Source organism: Cuculus canorus, chromosome 7 (assembly GCF_017976375.1).
Source record: "Cuculus canorus isolate bCucCan1 chromosome 7, bCucCan1.pri, whole genome shotgun sequence".
Taxonomy (NCBI): Eukaryota; Metazoa; Chordata; class Aves; order Cuculiformes; family Cuculidae; genus Cuculus; species Cuculus canorus.
In genome coordinates this window covers 1826378-1840833 of record NC_071407.1, presented here as the reverse complement: position 1 = coordinate 1840833, position 14456 = coordinate 1826378, and the positions used below count along the sequence as shown (strand labels likewise).

The following is a 14456-nucleotide window of genomic DNA, read 5'->3' as shown; positions in this document are numbered from 1 at the left end:
TAATGAAGTTCTTGTACAAGCAAGTGTGGGTAAATAATAGTAACACAACGCAGTTTATTCAGAAACAATCCTGCGTGAATGAAATGCCAAATCCTTGACCCTGTTTGCATTCTTAGAGAAAATGAGTAATTCATCATGATATAACTCCCTTCAGGCTCTTATTCTGCTCAGCACATTTGCAAGCAAATTGCGGTTGCCACAGTTCTGGCCTCAGCTTTATTTAATGACTATTTTTAAATGTGTTATTTCTGAATTGTTCAGACTGATGTAAGCGGTGTTTTTCGGCTCAAGGATTGCTGTCATCGATTTGAGGAAGTTGCATGAAACTGGTTTTAATGTCTTTGTGCTGAAAGAACAAAGGAATGGCTTGGTGAGGGTTTAATTTAACTTTCTTGGAGTCTCTGCTGTTTGGTGTTAGTAGTCAGGGGCTGATTGAGCCCGTGGTCGTCGTGAATACCCACATGTGCATCCTGAATTGGATGTGTCTGCTATGGATAAATGAGTAATCACTTTCTGACTCTGGTTTGTTAGAGTTTGATGCACAGAATTGTTAGGTTAAAGGTACCTCTGGAAATCAAGTTCCAACCTGCTGCTCAAAGGAGGGTCAGGGAGAGCTGGTTCCTCCAGGCAGTGTCCATTTGGGGTTTGCAAGTAACTGAATATAGACATTCTGCAAGCTTTCTCATAGGGAAACCCATTCCAGTATTTGCTCACACTCACAGCGAGAATGTTTCTTATGTTTAAATACAATTTCCTGGAGTTTGTGCCTGTTGTCTCTTCTCTTTTTACTGCCTGCTGCTGGAGAGAGTCAGCAGGCAGTACTTGCCCTCACACAGGACTTTGCACTTCCCTGAGCTTCAGGAGTTTCATGTCGGCTATTGGAATCAAAGAATAGACTCAGAATTGAGGTTGGAAAGGACCTCTCAGCTCATCCAGTCCAACCATCAGCCTAACCCCACCGTGCCTGCTAAACCACAGCCTGAAGCACCATGTCTACGTGCTTTTTGAACCCCTCCAGGGATGGAGACTCCACCTGGACAGCCTCTGCCAGGGCTTCACCACTCTTTCAGTGAAGAAATTTTTCCTAACATGCAATCTAAATCTCCTCTGGTGCAACTTGAGGCCATCTCCTCTTGTCCCGTCACTTGTCACTTGGCAGAGGAGCCCAGCACCCACCTCCCTACAACCTCCTTTCCGGGAGCTGCAGAGCGCAATGAGGTCTCCCCTCAGCCTCCTCTTCCCCAGTCTGAACAGCCCCAGCGCCCTTAACTGCTCCTCAGAAGAATTGTGCCCCAGACCCTGTCCCGGGTAGAAAGATCCCAATTTGAATCTATTAACTGACTGAAAAACAAACTTGATAAAAAGGAATCTCTTGAGTAACACAGTGGAGAGATAATTAAAATTACAATTTCATGTTGGATTGGATAGATTAATGAGAATAAAAATTAATAAGCCCACCCCATTTTCTGTATAAAAGTTCTGTACTAGCTGCAAAATAAATAAAATACTTACGCAGTTTTGCAATTTAGTTACTTAAATTAGTTTGAAAAGTTAACTTTTGGCTAAATTGTGTCATTGATTTTTATTTTTTTTTAAATGGAAATCTTTATTGATTCCAGAGGTTCCTTTTACAAGGAAAAATGAAGGTTTGAAGAAATTATTTTGTGGTATAACATCTCAGTTTTATTTGTACAGCTTCCACAATGAATGTTAGCGTAGTGCTGGGCAAGAGCTTTTATTGCTTGTGTGTATGGGTTTGGTTTTCTTTCTTTTGTGTGTTACATTGGCTGAAAGAGCGTTGTAGCAGTTGCTGTGGAATACAGCTGAAGAAATCAGAGAATTCCCTCAGAATTCTGAAATGAAACATGTAGTTTGTTATTCACGTAGAACACCAAAAGGGGCTTTTTTATTCGGTTTTGCTTTTCCTAATCTGGAGACAGATCCCACAGGATACTTGAGTGGAGAGTAAGCAAAGCGCATGGAATCATCTTGAATCCTGCACCGTTATTGAAGGATAGAATGAATGACTCTGGCAGTCCACATGGTTTGTCCTCAAGTGCTGGAGAGCTGAAGTTAAGACAGTTGGAAATATGAGCAAATCTCAATGAAAGAGTTTTCCCAGCAGCTCTTTCTTGATTATTATAGCTGTTCGGTTTGCTTTCATCTGTGCAGGGAAGAAGCTTAATTACCTTTCAGTCTAATTCTCCGTTTTCTCTTACCTAAGTTCATCTTCTCAGGTAAAATCCATAAGCTAGGGTTAAGGTTTACTCTTGATTTCACGGCCTGCAGAGGACTTTGCTGTGATGTTGTAGACCTTAGCTGTATATAAAGCAAAGACCGTTGTTCTGGCTGACCTTTTTAGTTAAAAGGTGTTTGAGTTCCACTAGAGATCTAAAGATTAATTTTCATCTGTGAACTGCGGTGACAGCTCTTCTCTGGAGCAAAATGGGTCAGAAAGCTCAAGGCTAATTTGAAAATGGATGGCTATCAACTCAGGCAGAGGAGGCCGGCACATCGATTTCTGACTGCCTTTAAGGTCTCATTACAGCCCTGGTAGATGTTGAGATGCCCTGAAATTGCCATTGCAGCCTAACGCTGACATCAGACTCCAAAATCCATTGGGTATGGTTTTGTGCAGCATTTCTGTGTCAGAACAACCCAAACTGTACGGATGTTTCTAAATCAGATGTGTTGGCTCTTCCCGAGTAATCTATCCTCCAGTGTAGGGTTTCCTTTAAGGTGGGTAAGCTCAACAGTGGGTTGTTTTAGGCGGTGGTCGGGAGGTAGGAGAAGCTTGGTTACTGCGCTGTACGTGAGAAGCAGGGAAACAGCCCAGTCAAAACCATGGCTTGGTTGTGTATTCATTGTATTCACTGCAAGAACATGTTTCTTTTCTCTTCTCCCAAGTAACGAAATGATAGGATGAGGGGAAACAGCCTCAAGTTGTGCCAGAGGAGGTTTAGATTATTGGCTGTTAGGAAAAATTCTTTACCAAAAGAGTGATGAAGCATTGGCAGAGGCTGCCGGGGCAGCGGTGGAGTCTCCATCCCTGGAAGGCTTCAACAAGCGTGTGGACGTGGCACTTGGGGACATGGTTTAGTAGGAATTGTGGTGTTGGGCTGATGGTTGGACTGCATGAGCTTAGATGTCTTTTCCATCCTCAGTGGTTTTGATTCTGACTTTAATTTCAAGTCAAACCCTGGCCTCCTGAAGGATGGATATCCCTTCCATCATCCTCTGCAGAAAGGAAAGAATTGTAGGTCTAGTCAGAATTCCTGTTTGAGAACTAGAAGTTGATATTCATGTGTGAATTTGCCTCTAGTCCCATCAGCTGTGAAACATTTTGATCAGGTTCAGTCAGCAGTGACTGCTAGAAGCAGTCCTTCAGTCCTTGCTCTTAATGTTGGTAGGTTGATTTTCTACATCTGTAGAGACTACAGGTAAGATTTTCTGTGGCAGCATTTTAATTCTGGTCAGGCACCGTTGACGACAGTGTTATGACACTCTTGTAGCACCATGTTTCATGTTGTCGTGGTGTGGACTTCAAGCCCTCAATGAATCAGAGCGTGTATGAGAATGTTCTGCCAAGACTAGAGCTGCTTGGAAGTAAAACCAACCATTCTGTTTCCACGGGGACTTCAGGTGTGCCTACATGTTGGTGGCCTTCATGAGCTGGGGTGCGTGTTTCCCACTCTACAAGAGCTGATTGGCTCAAAACCCTTTGGAGCAGGAGGAGTGATAGAGCTGAATCACATAAGTACATGTGCTTGTAATGCAAATAACCCTGAGCCAATCCAGAATGATTTCAATGTAGACAAGACTAACAACTGCTATTTCTGCTGTAAGTGAAAGAAAAATAAATCAATAAAAGCCTTGAAATTGAATTATAAAGTTAAGAAGCTGTGCACCTTTCCTTAAAGGTGGCTGAGTGATTTATCAAATTGCAGAAATCTCAGTTGTAAAGATTTCTGAAAGCATTAACTGAGGTCTCTTGGAAACAAGGGGATATTAAAGTCTCCTGAGATAAAAGCTGTGAGATATGTGCAGGAAATCAAGCACTTTATTTACACCAGAGAAAGTAAAGTACAGAACACCTGCAGAAAGCCTCGTGGGGATTTTGCTGTTACTGTCACTTCTATGTAGAAAGCACCAGCTATTATGGAAAAGTAGGTAAATTTTTTCCCCTTCCTTTGACACAGGACTGAGCAAATACTGAAGTCAGCTTTTTATCTCATGAAACCTACAGGAAAAAATGTTTATGGAAAATATTTTTAAATATTAAAACTTTGTTGCAATCAGCTGCTTCCTCTGGTGATTTTTCTTGAGACTCAGTTTTTGCTCCTTTCAATCTGAACTTTAGAAGTCTCTGCCTGAGGTTCCTACATTCTGTTTAAACATCCAGAAACCTTTGGAGGATGGTTACAGCAGAGGTTTCTGATCAGATTGGAAGAGTAAAATATGAGAGGCAGGAGTATAATTTGGATGGACCTACTCATAAAATCGCTTGGTTGGAATAGACCTTTGAGATCATCAAGTCTAACTGTCCCTGTCCTCTCCTAAACCAGATCCCTGAGCACCTCATCTCCCTGTCTTTTAAACCCCTCCAGGGATGGAGACTCCACCACCTCCCTGGGCAGTCTCTGCCAGGGCCTGAGAACCATTTCCATGAAAAAATATTTCCTCGTATCCAATCTAAACCTCCCCTGCTGCAAGTTTTGACTGTTTGCTCTTGTCCTGTTGCCGGTCACTTGGGAGAAGAGACCAACGCTCACCTCACTACAATGTCCCTTCAGGCAGTTGTAGACAGTGATGAGGTCTCCCCTCAGCCTCCTTCTCTCCAGGCTGAACAACCCCAGCTCCCTCAGCTGCTCCGTTTAAGGCTTGTTCTCCAGCCCCTTGCCCAGCTCCATTCCCTTCTCTAAAGGCTCTCCAGCCCCTCAATGTCCTCCTTGCAGCGAGAGGCCCAAAACTGAACCTGGCCTTGATGCCATCACCAAAAAGCATTCTGTAACATAGCTTGGAGATGCCTATTTGTCTCTAGCAATTATAGTCTCATGAGCGGGTTTACGTAGTGGTGTCAGCATTTGTTTGGATGTGTCCCATCCCTTCTGGCTGAGCTCTGCCTCTGTGGGCAGAATGTGTTCTCAATATTACTCCTAAATGAGTTTTCTGTCCGCTCCACTACTTGATTTCGGGGGAAGGAGAGAGAAATCTCTTGGGTTTTTTCCTTCTCTAAAACAGCTATAAAGCCTCTGACAGTCAGACTAGGAGTCTCCATGGTGTGAGTTGTCATCTTGGACACGTAGGGACTGCTCCAACAGTTCTGACAAGAAACAGCACCTTTGCTGTTGACTGGCTGACTGGTAAATACTTCAATTTTCTCTTTATCTCCACAATTAACTGTTCCACTCGCCGTTGTTTGTCAATGTATAGTGCCTTGCTGTTGTATCACCCCTGAGGAGCTGCCTTCCCTGATGATATCAAAGCTAATTATGCGGTTCATGCTTGCACCAGATTTGCTTGATGAAGCGCTAATTAAATAAATGTAGTCTTCGTGGTGTGTCTTGCTGCGTCTAAAAAGAATAAAAACGAGACTGGAAAATATTATGTCTTTAGAGTCAGAGAACAGCCAGCTCCACCTCCCCTTTTTCACTAAATAATTGAAATTAGTCAGTTGTAAAACTGGAAAGATTTTTACATTTTAAAAGCCATTCATTTGTTTGAAAAATTGAAATGATTTATGTGCTTCGGAGTGAAGAAATTATTGAATTTCAATAGAATTGTTTGCTCTCCTCTGATAATTTGTATAAAATATTACTGCAGCACATATCATTACAGTTGAATATCTAAATTTGAACTGTTAATTATCTTTAGCTAGCAGTTTCGTGCAGGATAATCATATTTCCTTCAGTTGAAAGTGAACATTTTAAGTAACAGATGAGCTACAAGGCACAGGTTTTTGGTGGTGATTGCTGCTGCCCCTCTGTTTTCAGGGTAAATCTCTTAATTAACAGCTCTATGGCAGTGCCGTTGGGAAATGTTTCATCCTATTGAAGGAGAATCCAGGGAAATAAGGAATGCATTTCTTAGATATGTAAGAGAAAAGAGGGACCTAAACAGGCTTTTGTGAAGACTGATAGAAATACTTGGTGTGGTGAATGGAAGGATGAGCAGTTGAGCAGGTTGTGATCTGTTACCAAGGTGCTACCGATGGCGTATGGGTGGCAGAGCAGGACGCAAGCGGTTACCCTGATCCAGTCGGTGGGACTTGGTATGTTCAAATGTTAGACTGGAGTGAAAAACTTCGCTCTTGGTGGGGATAATTTGTAATGAGATTCGCCATAAATTCCCCACTGAGAATAATTTGTGCTACAGTTGGAGAGCTGATAATCTGTAGCAGAGACCCCACTGGAGCAGCACCGTTCTGGGTGCATTCAAGGACTGGTTGCATCCTGATATCATTCTGTCCTAGGTTTAAATCTGGTACAGGTTCATTAGTTGGACCTAATTTCACCAAGAATAATTGAGAAGCATGAAGACCTTGGCAGTGAGTAAAGAGTGAAGAAATATCCTGCAAAGAAAGGTGTCTTTCTACTCGGATACAGTCGTGTGGTTAGGGCTGAGATTAGAAGACGGTCTTGTGTAGCTTATGTTGACGCTAAGGCTGCTTTGATTTGTGCCTGACTGTTGACCCCATCTCTTCAAAGTAATTCCAGAATCCGAGGGCTGTAGGCTTGTCTTTGCCGGGCGAAGCAAAACAGGCTGTGGGGCAGAGCCACTTTCAGGGCTTCTTGTGAACGGCATCGTTAACTGAACGGATGAGACCTTAAGTCCTCGCTTTTGATAGCTGTGAGATACACGTGAGACTGCTTCAGGTGTTTCAGGTGTAACGACATCTCTTGAAGAGTGCATGAAACGAAAATACATCAGCAAACCCCAAAAAGGTTCACGAGAACTCGCTGTGACAGTCCTGCAAAAACAACCTGGTGACTAATACTCCAGTTCCTTGCGTTTGAGATAATAGAGGTGTGGTTTTGTTCTAACATACCTCTGTCTCTGATATCTCCTTTCTGTTTCCCGAGTCCCTGCATACATTTGTACTTTGTGATGCGCTTTTCATATTGCCGCTGCTGAACTGTCTCTCTTTGTGAGAAGAAATTAATAAAGCTCACAAAGGGAAGGTGATTGACTGCCCCACTTGGAAGAAAAACCATAATATTCTGCTTGTGATCATAAGCTCAAAACATTCTCTGGGAATTGTACTTCTCTAAAATCCTCTTTGAATTGAATTTCAGCATTAAAATTTATGCAGCCTTTTGGTATCATGCTTTTTCCTTCAGGAAAGATAAATATTTCAGTCTTTGAACAGTGTGAGGCTGAAAACATTCACCAGTAGCCCCAGCAAAAACTGCAGGATGCTGCTGTGCAGTCCCAGTGATGAATAGGATGTGTTTGCATTGGAAAAGAGACGGTAATCGTGGCAAGTGTAGAGCATTACAGACAAAGAGATGGATCATTTTCTCTGATTTAATGGTTGTTCTGCAGTTTCATGATTTGTTGCAACTTAAATTTGAGGATTTTTTCTTCAGCTCAGAAACTGCTTAGTGTGAAGATGCCGTTTCGTGTGCTCTGCAAAGCATTCATTAGAACTTGAGGAGCTGAAGGTCCTCGTGGGGTAGCTTCATTTCCAGAAAACACCCACAAAAGCAATTACATTTTTAATGAATAATTTATTTAGGGTGCTTTAGATCAGATTCTTGTTTGCAGTTTCATGCATTTCAGCCCGGTAATGGGTTTGGTTCTTAAACTCGCTTCCTGTCTGGAGAGAACTGGGTGTCAAGATGGGGTCTGCACTGTCTCCAGATGCTGTCATCCTTATTTCTTCTGTGAATTGTTTTGTTTTTTTTTAAAGAAGATGATAAAAACAAGCTAAAAGATTGAGTCTAATGTGGTTTTGTTTATCCCGGTAGTGATAAAGCCCAACGATAAGCTAGTTTTGACAGGCTTAAATTACCACTATGTCAGAGTTATAAAATGTGCCTCCTGGCAGCGGTTCCAGATCCCCACCAACACAAAACAAGGCTCTCTCTAAAGTTGGTAATTCCTGAACCACTAGACTATAAGGTCAAAGCAACACTTTCTTGTCTTCACACAGAAGTCTACAATGATCCGGTTAGTTCTAAAAACCTGTTAAATTGGGGTTTTTTTTGACTCTTCCGTTTTCTTCCCCTCTACTGGTTGCCCACTCATCAGCTCTGCAAGGCGTGGACATGGTACCTTCACTGAGTGCCATTTTCCCTTCTAAGGTTTTCTTGGGGGCAAGGTTCTGCACCCTTTGATCCCAGTGCAGGATGAGGGCTTAGCACATGGCTAGAAGGCAGGTTTTTGATTCTATGAAGTATTTTGCTCGTGTCATTGCTGTAAGAGTATAAACACATCCTCTTGTGCTTCCTCTTGCTTCTACCTCAATAGATGCTTAGAAGAGTGTTTGCATCAATTCCACTTCCACGTGTACTTGAATCTTGGGAAGCAGAAACAGCACTTCTTGTAGGAAGGCTGTGAAAAGCCTTACTGATGTAAAAAATAACAACCTGAGATGGAAAATGGAGATCAAACTAGTGATTAAGAGGAAGCATTTGAAAGGATTCATTCCAAGATTGCACTTGATAGTCACTGTCCATGGCAGATGTAGTTTTGCTCACTCCCTTTACTCAACTAGAACTTGGAGTGATGGAAGTGAGTCTTGTCTCTGCAGTTTCTGCTAAGTTTATATGTATTTTTAGTTCCAAAGATCTGCAGAATGGACACCTCTAGGTCTGCTCACATGGATGGAATGGGTGGCGTTAGCCATCAGAATAACCATATCTAGAGCTGCAGATCTGTGATGCAGAAGGTAATGCCACAAAAATTATCTAGTATAATGGAAAGAGCGCAGAAGAGAGCAGCGTTGTCTTGTGTTGTATTCCAGTGGCTGATGTAGCAAACGTGAGAGGCACAAGAGAAAGTCTACGCTTGGAAAAAAGGAGTAGTGCTTACTCCTAGGACAGTACTTACATTTCAAGAATACCATGATGAACTATCAGAAGAAATGATTTCTTCTTGTCTGACTGATAGTCTGAAAGGCAAAGCAAGTTTGGATGCCTCTCAAAGGTCTGCACACAAGAAGGTAGCCCAGTCTGCAAGAAATCTTACGTTTATCAGGATTGTTGATTTTTGAGGTTTGTCTTCTAAGTATGTAATGGGCACCAGTTGGAGCAGCCTCTAGGAGAACACTGAGTTTGGGATTGTGGTTTGACGGCTCATCAGCATTCTGTCTTACTCTGCCACAGCCAGTCTGAAGAACTGATTTATTGGTGTCTTTGAAGAAGAAATGCAAATCTTCAGTAATTGCATTCAAACATCTGGGTAGCGTAAACTCAGGGAGCCACTCCGTTGGACTGTCAGCTAAAATTGAGCATCCCAGAGGTTTATCAGCAGAACTCAAAGTAATTCTCACATCTAGCGTTCAGTGGCACGAGGAGAAAGGCATTTCAGAAGCCCTGTCGGGACAGGATGCAGGTCTGACTCGGCACTGATGGCCAGTTTACCTTTAAATTCACTGATGACAGAATTGGAACAGGATTCTCTATTATAAATGTGACCTATTACCTCTTAATAATTATAAAGTTATTAAAATTATAAAGGTAGTTAGAAAAAGGATATCAAATGCTTGGATAAATATTTATAATTTTGCTGTCTGTGGGTTTTGTGCTCATGTTCTCTGCACTCAGGAGCAAAACCGAGTATGACATTTGTGGAGAAAACAGAAGATAAATTTTACAGAGCTGCCTGTTCAGCACTAGTTTTCCTACAGCAAAAAAAAAAAAATGTTTAAATGTTTCTAATTAAAAAAAACATTAAAATGCATATTTAAAAAGAAAAAAACCATCCAGCATATTTCTGGAAGATAAAAAGCTGCAAGAAGAAAGTAGTTGAGGACAGAACCCTGGTGCCCCGAGTTGTGGTGTCGCTGCCAGCTGAGCATGTTCTGTAGAAACAGGTTAATGGAACCTACAAATCTCATTTAAATGTAATTCAATTGCAGTGCAAACGGGCTGAATCCTTTTCTGCTTTCAACCTTAACTCTGTAGAATAGGTTTAAAATCAGGAAAGGCGTCCTGAAGGTGAAGCATGAAAGAGCTTTTGTGACTCGATTCTAAAATTTGCCTAAATGTTTAATTTAATGTGCAAATAAAACCCGGGATTCTTTCCACTGCTGATGGGGCCCCTGCAGGGAAAAAGTAAGTTGCTAGAGTGAAAAAATTCAATTGCTGTTGGGTAGATGAACGTCTAGAGCTAGCACAGTGTTTGCAGAAGTGTCAGATGATGGGAAGGCTGAGTATCTGTGAGAAGGAAGTCAATTTGCTTTGCAGTGTTTACTTGCCTGATTGCTTGCACTGTTACAGAGATAAACCCAGAGATAAAAAGAGAACAAACTGCATCGTGGGTCTCATGGGACCCCCCCAAAGTACTGCGATTTTAATGTTTATAAGATCGGGATCGCTTTATTTTAAAAGGAAACCAAACCAAACCAACTAAACCTCTCTACCTCAGCAATTTGCTATATCCCTTTAAAATACTAGGTTATAAGAGCATCCCTCCTATAATTACACAAGAATCACCACTCAAATTGGGAAACTCCCTCAGGTTCTTGCAGATGGGTCTTCTCAATTTACCGTAGCACCTAAGACCGCCCTGAAAAGTCCCAGACTTCTCTGCAGTAGAAGGATCCCGATCTTAAAGGATCTCAAGAGACATTATTGTAATGTTAATGACAGAGATACTCTAACTATGTTTTTTTCTTTATCAGTTGCATTTTCAGGCCTTGGCTTTACCACCTTCTACTTAGCTGGGAAGTTACACTGCTTTACAGAAAACGGCCGGGGAAAGAGCTGGCGGCTTTGTGCAGCGATTCTCCCTCTCTACTGTGCCATGATGATCGCTCTGTCGCGTATGTGTGATTACAAACATCACTGGCAAGGTGAGCCGTGGAGATAGCTTTTTGGTTTTTTCTTTATTAGCCTTCTATTCATTTGGGTTTTTTTGTCTCATTGAAAGATGATAGAAGATCTCATACAAGATATCCACATAACCTTTGTGGATGTGTGCCTATCCACAAAGGTTATTCAACAGCGAGCTAGAACATCGTGAATGTGTAATGCTCTGTGTTTCCCTTGTTCATCTCCTTAAACACAGCCAACCGCCTACATGTTGGGTATTCAAAATGTTGGAGATGTCCCCAGGAAAATACTGATTTTATGTGTCTTATGTGATTGTGGTGTTTGGCTGCAAATTCTTTATGAGCATTTGAGGTTCACATTTTTGGGGCTAAATATTTTCAGGTCAACCAAATGTCTTGTGTTTGCAGTTGTCGCTGCTGGCTGTCCTTCCCGTGGTAACACGCTTCTGATTTTGTTGCTTTTCTTATCTTAGATGCTTTCGTTGGAGGGATCATTGGCCTCATTTTTGCCTATATTTGCTACAGACAACACTACCCTCCCTTGGGCAATACAGCTTGTCATAAATCTTACGTCAGCCTGCTAGATCAGAACTCTGTGAAGAAAGAAGAGCGACCTACAGCAGATAACGCTACCGGCCTGCCTCTAGAGGGAATCACTGAAGGTCCCGTATGACTTAAAGAAATGTGCAGAATGAACTTTTAGCCTCCTCACATTTCCTCCAAACTGATCTCTTAACACGGTGTTTCTTACTGTATGTGTTTTTTCTTTTGTTTCTTTCCTTTTTTTTTATAAAGAAAAATGAAATTTTATTTTTAATGCCATAGCATCATACTTTTAAATTTTCAGTTCATATTGACTTGGTGAATTATCTGGGTTCAGTCTACTGCAAACAGACTGCTTGGGGGAAGGGGAAAGAACGTTAATAAAAAGAATCCCACTTGGCGAAAAGTTAAGAGAGTAACTTTAAGAAGATGTGGCTGAGTAGATCTGGTAACAGACTTTCTGAGGGACTGAGTGTCTCCTAGAAAGTTCTGGTTGTCTTCAGCACTGATTGATGTTGTTGGGTGGTGAGTACACACAGCACTTTCCATCAGGTGTTCAGAATCTGGTTTGGCCAGAATTTCTTCTATAGTTTGAGAAATTAGAGCATCATTCTTATGTTTATCTTCTTGCCTTGTAGCATAAAAAGTTTTCCACGTGCTGGTAGAACTTTGTATTAATTGCCACGTTTTGACAAGGTCATTCTGAGCTACTAATGATCAAGCAACCAAAAGGTATGAATGGTTTTGTGTTTGCAAAAGCCAGGCCTCGTAAATTAGTAGTTCCACAGACGTTTCTGACATCCAAGAAATCCCACACTGTTAAAATTATCAGCTTACAATAACATATATTCATAGGATGGATTAGGAACTCAGTCTGACATCATGAACAATTGTTTTAGAGTTCTTGTGGTAAATACCATCAAAACAAAAAGAAAGAAAAGAACACCCATGACGTTCAGCAAGCTGAGGTCTTTAAAACAAGATTTTAGAAGTCCTAAACCTGTGAGGATAAGGAAACACAGTGTTTTCTGTGAATCTAGGTGTGCTGTATTCATTCTTGTGTAGTGACTCACTGCAGCATCGGCGATCTAAAGAAATGCAAAGATGTTCATTTGTGACTTGAGGAGCACAACCATGAATGCTTGTGGTGGCCTCCAGCACAGCAACATACCCAGAGGAAAGCTGGAGGCGGTTTGCCACTCGACCCATTCCACATTTCCAGCTCATCACGTTCTTGAGCATGGTGTTTGCAGTCAGTTTGGTGCCTGAATTGAGACTGACCCGAATCAAAACGCTGTTGGTATGGAGACGATTGCTGAGTGTACAGCTTTAGTTAATTTATTCTAGGTAGGATCCTGTTTTGTTATGTATGCACTATGCAGTATACGTCACATTCCTGTGAAACGATGGACCTTTGGTAGGCAGAGTGTCAAGACAGTTGAACATTTCTTAGCCAGAGCCGCTGGTTAAAGCGATCAAGATAGCATTGATCAACGACCATTATTACGGTGCTTTAGACTGAAGAGACTGCTGCCATAATTCTAATTTATGTGTTCCTGTTGGAATATGTACTGGCCTTGTAGGCATTTTGTGATTCACACGGCTCGATGTCTTTACGTGAGGCTTGTCATTCACTTCTCTCAAAGTTCAGAACGGTAGATTCTTCGAGAAGAGCTACTTCTTGATCGGCAACTCTTCAATTTTTATAGAAAGCAAGTGAATTAGAATCCCATTAAAAATAAGTGTAATAATTGTGTTCAAGAGGATGCAACCTTAATATGTATAAAATTATGTGATACTTGGAGATAATTATAAATAGGAGATGACATTAAGATACAGAGTATAATAGGTGTGAACTCGAGGGGCTGTGGGGTCTAGGCATGATGTACTTGTCAAACACATCAGTTAGAGACAGGATTTTTTACTGACAGTTAAAGTAATCTGAGCTCCAGAATAGAGACAATTACCCAAACATCAGTGTATCCTGCTGGTGTATCTGCGCGAGTGCACCAAACCAGCATCAGCAAAGCAAGATTATCCTGGCATTGCATTTGCACCGGATTTGAGAGCGAAACTGAGGTCTTATTCCAGAAACCCACACAGTTTAGTGGAGGGTTAATCTTTTTAAACCATCCTACGGGATTCTGTAACAGGGATCTCATTTTCTATTGCTTCATGCGGGAGGGTTGACCAAAGCCCTGCAGTGTGGGTATCATGTCTTTCCATTGTACAGGGCTTGGCCATTAGCTTTTTCTTTCAGCAGGAACCCTAGTCTTCCAGGTTATATGCAAATCTTAAGTCAAAATGAAGAGTTTAATATGGATGCATAGAGCATTTTGCATGTTTTTATATAGATCTGGCTTATTCTCAAAATGAGCGAGGCCTCCAAACTGTGCTATACGCATTCCCAGTATTTTAATGGCTTTTGATACAAACAAGCGATCTTCTTTGGGCTGGGGAAACCTTACACAGCTCTCGAGCAAGCAGTGGCTGTTAAGAGGTTGGAGTAGAAGGTGTAATGCAGCATAGATTCTTACATTGCAGGAGTAATTTGTGAACTTCGCAAAGCAGTAAAGAATAACATATTTTAATGGGAATAATTAAATTGAAAGTCATAAAACAGACAATGTAAAAGCGTTGATTAAAGTGTAATTAGAATTATGAAAGACTTAATGAAGTGAAACTTGTGGAGGGATCTGTAGGCACTGTAATTGCCGGTGCAGAGTCAGCGTAGGGAAGGCATTTTTGTGGATCAATATATTTTAATCTCATGCTTTCTCAATGTGAAGGAGATGTAATGTTGTAACACGCCAATAAAACCACACGTGAATGTGGGTTTGTACATCTGTGCGTTATCATTTTTTTAATGATTTTAGATTGGATATTAGAAAAGATTTCTTTACTGACAGAGTGG

At 41.4% G+C, this 14456-nt stretch overlaps 1 protein-coding gene across 2 annotated transcripts in view; it reads left to right on the top strand.

The window, feature by feature from the left end:
- PLPP4 (phospholipid phosphatase 4) overlaps positions 1 to 14127 on the top strand; it is a 48284-nt gene extending 34157 nt beyond the window's left edge. For both annotated transcript variants that reach the window (XM_054071103.1, XM_054071105.1), the window contains exons 6-7: positions 10850 to 11020; positions 11473 to 14127. In XM_054071103.1, the coding sequence (XP_053927078.1) occupies positions 10850 to 11020; positions 11473 to 11672 (371 nt within the window). In that variant the 3' untranslated portion in view covers positions 11673 to 14127. The remainder of the gene's footprint in view (positions 1 to 10849; positions 11021 to 11472) is intronic.
- Positions 14128 to 14456: the final 329 nt, after the last annotated feature.